At 49.0% G+C, this 14919-nt stretch overlaps 1 protein-coding gene across 1 annotated transcript; it reads left to right on the top strand.

Moving 5' to 3' along the window:
- Positions 1-2598: 2598 nt before the first annotated feature.
- On the top strand, positions 2599-7019 carry LOC147097273 (uncharacterized). The gene is made up of 2 exons (XM_085971989.1): positions 2599-3582; positions 6948-7019. Exons 1-2 carry the CDS (start codon positions 2599-2601, stop codon positions 7017-7019), a joined length of 1056 nt encoding a protein of 351 aa, XP_085828115.1.
- Positions 7020-14919: the final 7900 nt, after the last annotated feature.

Below are 14919 nucleotides of genomic sequence, written 5' to 3'. Positions count from 1 at the left end.
CCGATGGTAATCCTTTCTCCCGGATGGAGAAGACAACACAGCTAGCAGGGGAGACCCCACAGGCTTTCGCAGACAGGCTGTGGCCTGTGTATAAGAGTGCCTGTAATGGGGATCTCAACCGGGCTCACCTGAACCAGGACGAGCTGGCCCACTGGCTCCGAAGTCTGGTGGCAAACAGCTTGCCACGGATCAGAGCCAAGGCTGAGCTTTGGTTTGACCCGAAAGACCCCCGGGTGACCGAGGAGACAGTGGTCAGACAGCTGACCCTGGCTCACCAGAACGGTAGAGGGACAGGAGAGCACCCACCAAAAGGAAAAGTACATTAAATGAAACCTAGTAATAAGAAAGAGTGGCACCAGGAAGGGGGTAACCCTTCCGACACAAAGCGTAACTTCTTTGGGTGCGGGAAGAATGGGCATTGGAGAAGGGACTGTAGGAATCCGTGGAAGGATGACATAGGAATGAACTCCCCAGCTCCTGCTCCAAGAACCGAAACACCGACCTCCCCCCCGCCCCCCCCAATGTTAGACTCAATAGTAGCTGCGCTCTGAGTTTTATTCACTGGCCCAGGGAAGGTAGCCACCGCCACTGGTGTTTTAAGCCCATCTGCCCCACTCAACACAGACCTATGACTAGAACCAGCGCAGCCTGTCTACCTGTGTCCCCTTGAAAGACGTGCCCAGGAAGAGACCTCCCGTAATATGGGGGAATACCTGCGGTGCCAGGTTACGGAGGCCAGGTTAAATGAGCAGGCCTTACGGGAGGAGAACACAAGATTAACAACGAGAGCTGACAGTTTGGAGGGTCAGCTAAGGGACATTAAAATAGCTCATAAGGTAGCTAGAAGTAGGGGTTATGAAGACTCTGACCACGGTCCCTGCGAAGAAAGGATTAAAAAATTGACCCAAGCCTTGTCTGAGGCCAGAGGCATGGTCTGTTCAATGGCACCAGGGCAAACCCGGGTGGAGTGGGACGAGGAGGGTCAGGAAGCAGAGGATAAGGTTAAAGATAGAAATCCTCAGCCAGCAGCTGTGGCAGACTCACAGACCGCACCGGTGGGGGCAATGGCTTGTGTCACTGGAGGGGCCATCCCACCAATTATTTGGGACTCGGAGACACCACCAGTAGCCGGAGCCTTGAGAAGGTTTCTTCGCATACCACAGCCTAAACTACCATGGTCACCAGTGTTCCAGTTTAAACGGTTCAGCCCCAGAGGGGTCGCAACCCGAAAAGGAATGCTCAAGGTCAGGGATCAATCTAAGGACAGGGATCCCCAGCCTGCCGCCCTCAGGCCGCGGGGGACCCACAGGACAGGACAGGGACTCAGCAGCCACACCGAAGGGGGTAGTGTGCTGCGGTACAGGAGGGCACACTCCCCCGATCATCTGGGATTCAGGGAAACTCCCAGTTGTATTAAGAAGAACGCTTCGGGTCCGACGGCACAGATCACCTTACGCCCAGGCGTACAAGCTGCCCAGAGGCTGCCCAAGACAGAGGCCAAACAGGAATTAGCCTGGCCGTCCGGAGACGGGCGGCAGATGTACATAGCTTTTCTGTTGAATTTTAAGTGTGTTTTGTAGTTTTGATAGTTTTTAGGTTTACTATTCTTTAATTAGTTATGATAAGTTGAAGTTTTCGAAACTCGATCACTTTGTCAAGCCAGAGAACTTTCTCGGGACATGGCTATCTGTTTTGTGTGTCCCTACAGAGGGGAAACCGGCATGGGAAAGGTTCTGCTCCTGCTCACCCTGGTAGGGGTGAGCATCGGTGACCAAGGTGATGTGGAGGACTCCCACATTTATGGGTGCTCGGGAGAGAGAGTGCCGATCGTTACTGCTGGGGGTGGCGAACCGGGTGTGGAGGAGCTCGCTATTTATTTCCATGAGGGAAGGTGGCCAGGGTGGCTGGGGTCTAACTCTACGCAATACTCCAGCCAGACCGGGTTCACCTACGGGGAGGCCTCCATCCCGTGCCCCAGGGTACGGGTCATTGCTACACGGATCAGCGTCACTGAGGGGAAACGTGTGTGCCTCACATGTAAAGGACAGATTTCTCTGGATTGGTGGTGGTGGCTCAGGAAGCTGAGCAGGGACATAGGGGACCGTACAGCCGACTGGGAACGACTGGGGAACGACACCCACCAGACGATTACAGGGACCCAAGAGGGAGTGAGTGTGTGTTGGGATAAGTGGTGGGAGTCGGAACAGGGAATCTATATCTGCATGTGGGGATCAGAGAGAGCCTGCCCCACAGGCATATCCATCATCTTCTCCAGACAATGGCAAGGTACCGGGAAGGGGATGGGGTGGGATTCTAGCCTGCAAGCGTGCGCGGTCCCACACTCGCCGATCCCAGTCAACGCCACCAAACTCGTAGCACGCACCTGAAAGCCCCTGCCCACGACCACGACATCACAGACCATAGTACAGAGGTGTCCTACTACCACCACCAAGGGACCAGGGAATGGGTTAGTATTAGTGCCGACCAAAAAGGTACTATACCAGGGGGTACACTATGCAGTAGCTTCAGTTATCCTAAACCTTACCTGTATGGTGTCCTAAGGAGACAGAACAGTTATACCAGGCCCTACTAAAGGAAATGTTTAGGAAATTTTACGAATTTGACTTTGTCAACGTAGACAAAGCAGAGCTGTACACTTTACAGGCTGAGCATACTAAGGGCGCAGGGAGACAAAGGAGGGGAACCTGGAATGATATTTTCACCACTTATAATACAGGGTCCTCTGTAATAAATAGCCTAGACGATACAGAGCTGCAAACACAGATAAATGGCTTAAAAACCCAATTACGAAAGATCCTAACAGAGGAGAACACAGTGGTGGGCTCAAAGCTACACAAGGACCAAGCTATGACGGTCCATTTAAAAGAAATCATTGCTGAACTGGAGAGTCATGCTAAAACAGTAAATGCCCTCATACGGGAGGACAGGAATGCTTCGGATCAGGCTGCACAGAATGAGGTGTGTGTGCTAAACGGGGCATGGTTGCTGGGCGAGGGCCGTAGCAACCTGGAGGATTTAAAACAAGGTTTAATCCCCTCCTGGATTAGCAACAAGCACCTCGCAGCCCTCCACCCGTTTAGTAATTCGCTGAGCCCGTGTCAGTTCCGTCTAGCCTCTGAAGCCTACCCTGTCCCAGTAGATTGTGGACGTTCCAATCACACTATCATGGGGATAGTAGTGAGGATGCCGGTCATGGGTGGGACAGCCCGACCCGCACCGGTATACAGGGTGGAGAATATTGGGATCATTCAGGGAGGTGCACACGTCCGTTTCGCAGCGGTCCCACCTTATGTCATAAAGTGGGAGCACGCTATGACAGGTACTGACCTCTCTGGGTGCCGGAGCCGTGGAGCACACATAATATTGTGTCCCCAGCACTTGAATGTCTATTCTAGACCACAGTGCGGGTTTAAAGCTGTTGGCGCACGACCTGTGAACTGTACCATGGAGGTAATGGCACAAGGCCATGTTCCCCCACAGGTAGCATTCATAGGAGGTGGGACATATTGTGTCACTACAAGTGCGGCCCACTACCAGCATGGACAGCACATCTGGTGTCCGGTGAGTGACAGCAGTTTCTGTTTTAAACCCGAGGCAGAAGTTCAAGTGTCCCAGGAACAGATTGTCCCCATTCCTGAACCCTCCACTGTTCACCTCACTGTAACTGAAAACATTACCAACCTGCAAAACTATGTCACACATTTCGGTTATGAAATTCCCCCTCTACCCGAACATCTCACCGCTCTACTAAAAGCAGTTGTTATATCACAAAAACATTTCTACACACTAGAACAGAAGACAGTCGAGATAGGGGCCAAGATCTTGGATATCGTAGTTCCACCATGGTGGGATATTTTTGAAAATATAGAGGGCCCTTCTTGGATCAGAATGGCTACCCACATTTTAGTAGTCTGCCAGCTCGGTATAGTTTTCTACTTACTATGCACAAAGTGCAAGGGGAGGGACAGAATGCTCAGATCCCAACATGAGAGAGCATGGGACAAGCATCAAAATAAAGTCTATGACCAGGTATGAGACGAGCCTTAATCGTTATTAAAAATAAAGATTGTGACCGTGTATTTTTCTTTTCTATGTATGTACCATATTTTTTCTTCCAAGTGGTGCAGGGGTGTTGGACCCCCTCCGCGCTTGGATATGAATGTAACCAAATTTTATGTATCTGAACACTACACCAAAAGGGGAATATGTGTTTTGGGGTTTTAGATAGGTAAAATACAGGGGAAGGTTGGTTCAAAGGGATCAGGAATTTTGCTCACCCAGTATGATACTCTAATGAGTAAAATATCATAGGGAGGACTGTAAGATTCTCAAAATTAACAGATCCCCCAAAACAAAAGAAAACCCTATTAAAAATGACTTTGGTCCCTTGCTAAAAACTTCAGGAGTGATAAAAGTGCATGTTGGGCCTAACAAGGAGATTCAAGGTTAGAAACGGACTTGGCATTTTAAAAGGCATGTTCGGGCATGTTTGGGAATAAGGCTGTTATAGAATTTGGGATCTACCTCTGCAGTAGACAGTTTGAGTATGCGAGATAGTCAAACTGTCTGGGGGAACTATAAACGTCACTCAGCCCCTATCAAGAAATTTACATGCTAACAATGGACCCACGGAAGAACAGCCTCACAGGACCCATCCAAAAACTTGCATAAAACAAATCACTTCGCCAACCTACAAAGAATCTCAGGCCCCACAGGAAACTCAAAGCCTGAAGACAATTCACTACAATTAAATAAGAGCTCAACAGCTCAGGAAAACCCTCCTGAAACCACTTCTCACATTTTTAAACAACTTCAACAGCTCAGGAAGCCAACCTGAAACCGCTTAAACAATTTGCACAACTCAATGTTAACGAGCCCGCCAAAATCTAACAATAAACCTAAACTGACTCGGTGCGCAGATTAGCAGGCCTCGATTAGTATAATTGGAGGCCTGTTCAAACAGTTCAAAAAGTACAGTTCAGCAAGTTGTGAGTTCGAAGTGTTCAAAGGTGTTCAAAGGAGTTCAAACAGGAGAAACAGTTCCAAGTACAAGTTCAAAAAGAGCCATCGTTGAGTAACATCAAGATCAAGGAGCAAGCATCTCAAAGCAGTTCTCTCTCCTGAACAAGTAAAACACCATCGGACACCTCGCGGCACCAAGCGCCCCACGAAACAACCAACCGAATATTAACCTCAGCCAACCGGGTAATATTGGGCCACCGCGACCAACGGAAAACCAACTCGGAAGAAACTGAAGATCCGCAAGTTTTTTCCACTTTACAAACTATTCTGACTTACCCCTGGGTAAGATTTTATTCAAAAAGACCCCAAGCCCTATTTCTAACCAAAGAAAATTGTGTACTCACCTGAGAAAGCCAATACGCACCCTACCGCATCAGCGGACTCGCGCAGACTGACCAGATACGCAGGTGAAGTCCTCTACCATGTCCAGGGTACGGCAGGCCCCAACCGACACATCTAGCGAACCCCAAAGCCGTGAACCAGCTCAACTGTCACGGAGTCATTTTGGTGAGCATTATCCCTGGTAACTAGTAAGGTGGGATTGGGAGGGGTGAGATAAATGTCTGCTGTAATTTTCCCTCGTGTATGCGAAAGTGTTTCCCCATTTTATTAGAGTGTTCAGATTATTGTGTTGTATTTATCTTTCTCAAATAAAATTCAAAGTTCTTGCACTTTTACCACAACCCCCAAAACAGTCCAAGCTCTAGATCCAAGGGAGTGGGAGTGACTCATAAGTCAGAGGTGAAGCTGACCCCACACACCACCCCCTACAAACGTACCCTGGTATGATCGCCCAACGTACCCGGGTATGATCGCCCCACGTACCCGGGTATGATCGCCCCACGTACCCGGGTATGATCGCCTCACGTACCCGGGTATGATCGCCCCACGTACCCGGGTATGATCGCCCCACGTACCCGGGTATGATCGCCCCACGTACCCGGATATGATCGCCCCACGTACCCGGGTATGATCACCCCACGTACCCGGGTATGATCGCCCCACGTACCCGGGTATGATCACCCCACGTACCCGGGTATGATCGCCCCCACGTACCCGGGTATGATCGCCCCACGTACCCGGGTATGATCGCCCCACGTACCCGGATATGATCGCCCCACGTACCCGGGTATGATCACCCCACGTACCCGGGTATGATCGCCCCACGTACCCGGGTATGATCACCCCACGTACCCGGGTATGATCGCCCCCACGTACATGGGTATGATCGCCGTGCACACGTATGTTCGGTGCACATGAGATCTCTGCCTCTTGTCAGAAAACCTTCCAATGGTAATTCAGTTTTCACTAATCGACTCCTGCAGCCCCCATACTGATCTGGATTGCGCCTTGAAATACTGGCAGGGACTTTGCATCTGGCAGGTGGGTGTTACAACCCCTGACTGGTCATTCTGCCGAGGAACCCAGGGGCCTTTATTTAAATTACATCTGGCTGCTAAATCAGCCACGTGACGCTGTGCTCTCATCGCCCGCTAACAATCTCGCACAGCGCGATCCCATCCCTGGGTTAATATCAGGGTCATTCTATCTGGAAGACACTGCTAACCATCTTATTTTATCAGGAATATCACCACATGCATCAAGTATCAAATGTGCTAACTCCCTCCCCTTGACCACGTACTCCTGTTGTTCGGGTGCACAAAGGCAGTGTGAACAGATAGGAACCTCCCCACTCCCAACTCAGATGCTGCCATAAGTATGTGCAAAATGGCAGCTACTGGGTGAAGAGGGTGCCCCAGCACAACTGTACGTTGCCTCTCTGTGTGGACACATTCCACCAGATTGGCACTCGGCTTTTCTACTTAGCATTTCCATTTCAATAGTCTGATTCCCTTCTGTAATGCTGCCGTTTGTTCTTTAGCTCCTTACGTTGCTGCCATTAGTCCAAGAACTTTGAAATCCTGACTTGTTCTAGAAATGGAATTCATGACTTGAGCTATGTAGAGAACGTGTAGGATTACACAGGATATACGGCACAGAAACAGGCCATTCGGCCCAACCAGTCCATGCCGGCGTTTATGCTCCACTCGAGCCTCCTCCAGTCTCTCCTCATCTAACTCTATCAGCGTAACCCTCTATTCCTTCTCTCTCATATGCTTGTCCAGCCTCCCCTTAAATGTATCTATACTATTCGCCTCAACCACTCCCTGTGGTAGTGAGTTCCACATTCTCACACACTCTCTGGGTAAAGAGGTTTCTTCTGAATTCCCTATTGAACGTAACAGAACGTGAAGCGATTGGCTTTCACGTCACTTCAGCACGAACCATACAGTCACTGACTTTACATGGGGGCAAACTGCAGCAAATTAATTTACTGCTACGCCACGACGTGACACTTGCATCTCGGTGAATAACCCTTCCCATCTCTGCTGGCCCATTATATCCATTAGACTGTAGACTCAGCATTGCTTCGCTCTTCACTTAATACAACTGAGACTTTTACTTTCCTTTTGGGAAACTGCAAGTGTAATTTTAGTGATTTCTTAGATCATTCCATAAGTAAATCAAACATCCTTTCAAGCACAGTTATAAAAATCCTGTCCTTTGATACCACATTCTCGATCAAACTGCAGTAATCCAGATTTACACACTCTAAACCTCAACTAACTTCTTGCAACATGCAAGGAGATAGAGTAATTAAATTTGCACTTGATACAAGTCGTACTCAATAAATCGGAATAAATTAACAAGGCATTAGTAAGGTTGCTGCATTAAATTTGCATAGTGCATTTAATGAATATGCAACCACAAGTGAAAAGGTCTACTACTGTGAACCTGCTAAATTAGCATAACTACTTCCAGCATCTTTCTTAAATAATGCACTCATTTGCACATCACTGACTTGGCTAATTCTAACTTCAGTCAGGGTAGCCTTGTAATTAAGACTCTAGCTTTAATTTTTAATGAAGTTTATGTTGCATCAATCCTGACAGTAATGAGGGGACGTGGAAACAAAAAGGCTGCTAATAATTAAATTCACAAACCAGTTCCAGGGATAATCACTCCTGAGGAGGCATTACATGACTAATTATTAATTAAATATTCATACCATTGCAAGGCCAACTCACATGCCTGTCCGGGACACACTTTACTGCCAAGGATGCTCAGAGATCAGATGTCTCTCTGCACCCATTCACAATTCAGGATTTCAAGATAATACAAGGGGACCATTAATCAGATTGACATACAACCAAATGATTGTAATCAATATCTTATTGTGCCTAGATGTCTCTGTATGGTTCACTTCTGAAGGATTAATTTAGTTACATCATGGATACTTTAGGCAAAAATAAAATTACATTTTTTCCCACTTAAACCAAAAACCTGACCTTTCTGAAATCGCAAACAGTGCTACTGTTTACAGAGAACTGAACCATTTGAAACAAAGTTATTCAGCAGCGCATTCATCACAGTCGACACTGTCCTTTTACACTCAGACTAACAAAAAGAGCTCCTCACCTCCAACTCCGCACCAGAGGGAGTGATAGGCAGTGCAAGGGCCCAGTCCGAGGACGAACGCCGTCTACTGACAAACCCGCGCTTTACTGCAAGATTCAACTCCATTTCTAGTCAGCTCCCCATAAAAAGGTATCTGACACTGCCGGTATTATACACCAGGGATATTTTTGAAGGGGTTCGATAGGGTAGAAGACATTTCCACTTGTGGGGGAGACCAGAACAAGGGGCCATAAATATAAGATAGTCACCAACAAATCCAATCGGGAATTCAGGAGAAACTTCTTTACCCAGAGAGTGTGCGAGAATGTGGAACTCGCTACCACAGGGAGTGGTTGAGGCGAACAGCATAGATGCATTTAAGGGGAAGCTAGATAAGTACATGAGGGGGATAGGAATAGAAGGTTATGCTGATAGGATGAGATGGATTAGGGCGAGAGGAGGCTCGTGTGGTGTATAAATACTGGCATAGACCAGTTGGGCTGAATGGACTGTTTCTGTGCTATGAATTCTATGTATTTCTCAGTATACACCGCTGATATTTTACACCACTGATATTTTACACACTTGGGCCTAGAAATTCGGTAGCCCTTGAAAACGGGCGGAGGGATCGTGATGCGAAAGCAACCCATTCAGAGAATTTTACGTGCAGCCTGCTACATTGCATGATTGGAACGTTCAGCCGAGCACTGAATGCGCTGCTGAGGTGCTGAACACTCAGCAGGGTCCCAAGCTCATGCGAGGCTAGCTCCAATTAAAGCTAGCCTGCACAACTTAAAGGCAGTCTGCACCTTTTAAAGGGGAGGTGCATTCTGCCTGCAACAGGTGGTGGAAGTTCTTGTGGAGGCTACTGGATAAAAAAATGACTGAGTGTTGGCTCAACGGGCCAGAGAAAGGGCTCCAAGGTTCTCCGATGCAGCACTGGAGGCGTTGGTCTAGGAGGCCAACTGCAGGAGAGGGGTAATCAGCAGGTTCTCCGGGCAACAGGCAAGTCTGCAGTGAGAGCAGATAGCCAATGCGGTCAATGTCAGCAGTATAGCAGCAAGGACCTACACTCATTGCAGGAAGATGTTTAATGACCTCACAGGTGTAGTCAAGGTAAGTGAATTCATCTTCAAATGTCATATCCCACCATCTGTACCACTAGCCTCACACACTGCTCAATGCACCACACCCCCATCACTCCCCTACCAACAATCTCTACCTATCACCACTCGTACCTCACATTCATAGCTTCACCTCACTCTTACACTTATCACTGCTGCAAGCCTCACACCCACATCTCACAGTTTGAACACACTGTCAGCTATTCAACCATGACAGGCATATCACCCAAACACATTGCACCACGTTCGCTGTCACACTTCCCTCTCTCTTGCAGGACAAGGTGGCGCATAACAGATGCCAGCAGACCTTAACCAGCGGGGGACAGGCATGCCTGCATGACCTCACCCCCTTGCAGGAGACGGTGCTGGCCATTCTTGGCAGGGGCATGGCTGAGCCCTTGGCCAGTGGCGGGGCTGAAGGAATACAAGATGTCGGTACCTTCATATGTTATCCTCCTTCTCGCATTCCACTTCCCCCTCCTCCCACAATCCCTTCTGATTTACAAGCTACACATGGTGTAAGCATGCACCTCTTTCTTTCTCCCCACTCTTCCAATTGATGTTCAACTTGGAGGAGTACTGAGGGAAGGCGGTAGGTGGCAATCAGCAGGAGGTTTCCTTGCCCATGTTTGACCTGATGCCATGAGACTTCATGGGTTCCAGAGTCAATGTTGAGGACTCCCGACTGTATACCACTGTGCCGCCACCCCTGGTGGGTCTGTCTACAGGGATAGTGATGGTGGAGTCTGGGATGTTGGCTGAAAAGTATGATTCTGTGAGGCTGTTGCTTGACTAGTCTGTGGGACAACTCTCCCAATTTTGGCACCAGTCCCCAGATGTTAGTGAGGAGGACTTTGCAAGGTCGACTGGGCTGGGTGTGGCTTTGTCGTGTCCGGTGCCTAGGTCGATGCCGGGTGGTCTGTCCGGCCTTATTCTTAGGATACTTCTTTGTAGTGGTTTGGTACAACTGAGTGGCTTGCTCGGGCATTTCAGAGGCCAGTTAAGAGTCAACCACATTGCTGTGGGTCTGGACTCGGAGTCACATTTAGGCCAGACTAGGTAAGGATGGCAGAGTTTGTTTCCTAAAGGGCATTAGAGGCCAATTCATTAAATATCAGCAGCAGCCAGATCCATTTCTATGCACTTCCTCACCTCCCCCTTCCTCCTTCCACCACTGTCACTCACCCAGTCCTCATGTAACCTGATCCCATCTCAGTCAGCTCCCCCAATTCTCAGCACACACCCAGAAATGGCCCCGCTAACACGTTAATCAAATGCCAGTGGCACTCGTGAAGCGTTTTCCTGAGGGTCACCCTCACCGAATGTACTGCGCCCGTCAGATGCACACATGCCTAAGAGCCACTCATAGGTCTGCCATGCCCCCTCACAGGAGAAGAGAGAGCACAGAATGCGAGGGAGAGGATCAGAGACGGAGCCCCACACCGCGTGGAGCTCAGCACCTCTGAACAGGAGGCTTCAGAGGTTAGTGGCATCTTCCCTTCCTGAGTATCGGCGATGGCGAGACTGGTAGCACATTGCTGCACGGTGACGGAATCAATCTCTCAGACCCACATCTCCTACCAGCCTGAGTCATCTTGACTTGACCTCAGATTAACTTAATCATGTGTATTTCAACATTTGTAAAGTTCAATGTCTAAATCTTATCCATCTCTTCTCTCCTCCAGGGCCATCACGCGATGAAAATGAGCCCCTGCCCTTTGCTGGCGAGGATTGCTCTGAGGAGCTACCCCTGCTGAGGGGGCAGTGTCACAGGACACATGGTTACCAGGCACTAGAGCAGATACCGGTGCTCCGGCAGCTCCTGTTAGACAGGCAGGTGGGAACTCACCTGGTGGCTCCCAGTTCACAAGTGAGCTTGGGCAGAGGGTGGGTGCAGGGGCTGCTGCGGAGGGTCTGTGTCGGATGACCCAGCACTCTCCGAGCTCGGTTCAGTTGGACACAGAGGCTGTACCCCAGGAGCCATCAATGAAAATGAGAATGATTAACTGCGTGAATGATTAACTGAACTGGCAAGCTATTGGGCAGGGATGTGATCAGCAGGTCTGGCATTGGGGGCCCTATCTTTAACTTCCTCCTAATCCGCCTGCTCGCCATTAGAATACTCGCGAGATGAGCTCCTTGTTCCTCCCTGGCTGCTGCGTACTGAAGGGGCGTCTCCAGGCACCTGAAGCGCATCTTCAGCACGGTGCTCATGTGGCACTCGGTCGTAGCGCTTGTGCACCTCGTTGGTGGTGTTGCTCACAGGGGTCAGGGGCTAGCCCTGGTCACCCATCGGCCACCGCTTAAGGCTGGTTCCATGCCTGAAAAGGTCGGGGTGCTTGGGCGGCCGCAGTAAGACGGCATCATGGCAGCCACCTGGGAATCTGGCGCATACCTGCAGGAACCTCTGCTTGTGGTTGCACACTAGCTGCGCATTGATGGGTGAAAACCACTTGCAGTTGACGAATGCTGTGGAGGTGCTCGGATTGCCATGTGTGTGCAATCACTGGCGCCCTGTACCTGCGGGAATCCAGCCAGAGAGCGAATCCGAGTGCCCGCTCATTCTGGCTATTGTCCTCGCCGGGGAAGCTTACATAACTCCCAGCCCTGGCAAACAATCCATCAGTGACCTGCCTCGTGTATTTACGTGCAGCAGACCATGAGACCCTCGCTCTGTCTTCGGTAGCGCCCTGGAAGGAACCAGAAGTAAAAAAGTTGAGGCCGGCAGTGACTTTCACCGCCACTGGTAGCGCGTGACCACCAGGTCCAGCAGGGAGCAGGTCTTCTTCTAGGAGGCTGCAGATGTCTGACACCGCCTGACGTGACAGCCTCAGCCTCTGGAAGCACTGCTCTTCCGAGAGGTGAAGGAAGCTGAGCCTCTGTCTGTAGACCCTGTTAGATGCAGAGTGCCTCCTGCGACCTCAACATAGAAACAGGAGTAGGCCAATTGGCCCCTCGAGCCTATTCCGCCATTCAATGAGATCATGGCTGCTCTGTGACCTAACTCCATAGACCCGCCTTTGCCCCATATCTCTTAATACCTTTGGTTAACAAAAATCTATCAATCTCCGATTTGAAATTAACACTTGATCTAGCATCAACAGCCATTTGCGGAAGAGCGTTCCAAACATTCTACAACCCTTTGCTTCTAAAAGTCTTTCCTAACTTCACTCCTGAAAGGTCTGGCTCTAATTTTTAGGCACTGTCCCCTAGTCCTAGAATCCCCAACCAGCAGAAGTAGTTTCTCTCTATCTACTCCATCAGCTCCCCTCAATATCTTGAAAACTTTGATCAAATCACCTCTTAATCTTCTAAATTCTAGGGAATACAACTCTAGTTTGTGTAATCTCTCCTTGTAACTTAACCCTTGAAGTCCGGGTATCATTCTGGTAAACCTACGCTGCGCTCCCTCCAAGGCCAGTATATCCTTCCTGAGGTGTGGTGCCCAGAACTACTCACAGTACTCCAGGTGTGGTCTAACCAGGGTTTTGTACAGCTGCAGCATAACTTCTACCCCCTTGTATTCTGGTCCTCTAGATATAAAGGCCAGCATTCCATTAGTATTTTTGATTATTTTCTGTACCTGTCCGTGACATTTTAATGATCTATGTACCTGCACCCCCAAGTCTCTTTGGACCTACACTGTTTTTAGCTTTTCATCATTTAGAAAGTACTCTGATCTATCCTTTTTAGATCCAAAGTGGATGACCTCACACTTGCCTATATTGAAGTCCATTTGCCACAGTTTTTATCATTCACTTAATCTATTAATATCTCTTTATAATGTTATGCTTGCAACTACACTGCTTAATGCCACCTATCTTTGTGTCATTGGCAAACTTGCATATGTGGCTCTCTATCCCATCATCTAAGTTGTTAATAAATACGGTGAATAGTTAAGGCCCCAACACAGATCCCTCTGGGATGGCACTAGTCACCTCCTGCCAATTAGAGTACCTGCCCATTCTCGCTACTCTGTCTCCTGCCACTCAGCCAATTTCCTAACCAGGTCAATAATTTGCCTTCAATTCTATGAACTTCAACTTTAACTAACAGTCTCTTTTGAAGGACTTTATCAAATGCCTTCTGGAAGTCCATATACATAACATCCATAGACATTCCCCTGTCCACTACTTTAGTCAGCTCTTCAAAAAATTCAATCAGGTTTGTCAGACATGACCTACCCTTTACAAATCCATGCAGGCTCGCTCTGATCAACGGAAAATTTTCAAGGTGTTCAGTCACCCTACCCTTAATTATAGGAGGGTTATTCTGGGGAAAGTGTGAAAAAAGGCACCAAGTGGGTGCTGTGCTAATAAGACGCACCTGTTTAAAAGTCTGGTTTTAGCCTGCAATTTTGGGGCTAATTGCTGAGTACCATGATTTAAACGTGCCTGGAGGTGCTGAAACAGACACCTGCAGGTTTATCACTCAACCGCTGATTAGGAGCAATTTTCGTGGAACGGTAAATGTAGCCTCCATGCACACACTTCCACTGAGAAGTGCATGGACTAACAGGCAATGGCACATCTCAGGGACAGAGGGAGAGGGAGAGGGCTCACAGGTTCTCAGAGGTGGCACTGGAAGTCCTGGTGGAGGAGGTAGAGAGGAGGAGAGATGTTCTGGCCCCAGGAAATAGCTCCAGTGCCGCAAGAAATTTAATGATTTGACACGAGTGGTCAAGGTAAGATCCCATCTCACAAACACACTGCTCAGTAACTGCACCACCACCAGCATCACAATCTCTCAACACACTGCATCCACCATCGAACTATACACTGATATTTACACACCCCACACTATTGCATCCTCAGACACATCTCACAGCTCTTCAATCATGTGAGGCATCACACACTCACAAACACACCTGCCAATACACTCATTCACAATCACCATTCTTTCTCTTCCAGGACAAGATGGCACATAACAGGTGGCAGCAGGACCTGACCGGGGGTGGGTAAACATGAGATCACTCCCCTTGAGGGAGGGGAGTGACAGACCCTGGGGCCACAGGCAGAGCAGGGAATATCTCACATAGAGGTATGTGGCCACTCCAGCTTCCTTACCTATCCACAGCTATTCCTGATCCCGAATCCTCCAAACCTACCCACAAGCTCCATATGGTCTCATCACACACATCCTCCTATAGTGACCACACGCACTGCACCCTAATCCTTCTAGCTTTATCATTGCAGACTCCCAGGAGCAAGATCCACCTTGCCAACCCCCCGGAGGAACTGGAGGAGGAGGAAGTGCCACCTCACCCCCCACCCCCGGAGGAGGAGGAGGAGAA

The sequence above is a fragment of the Somniosus microcephalus genome, chromosome 32 (genome assembly GCF_052327205.1).
Source record: "Somniosus microcephalus isolate GS21.2 chromosome 32, FLI_Smic_1.0, whole genome shotgun sequence".
Lineage (NCBI taxonomy): Eukaryota > Metazoa > Chordata > Chondrichthyes > Squaliformes > Somniosidae > Somniosus > Somniosus microcephalus.
This window is presented reverse-complemented; position numbering and strand designations above follow the sequence as displayed.

What these genes read in the sequence shown, in the direction of transcription:
- LOC147097273 (XM_085971989.1), top strand. Translation starts at nt 2,599, where the DNA reads ATGTTTAGGAAATTTTACGAATTTGACTTTGTCAACGTAGACAAAGCA. An exon ending in GACAGCACATCTGGTGTCCG is followed by an intron (nt 3,583 to 6,947) that starts GTGAGTGACAGC and finishes TGCTGCCATTAG; the next exon opens with TCCAAGAACTTTGAAATCCT.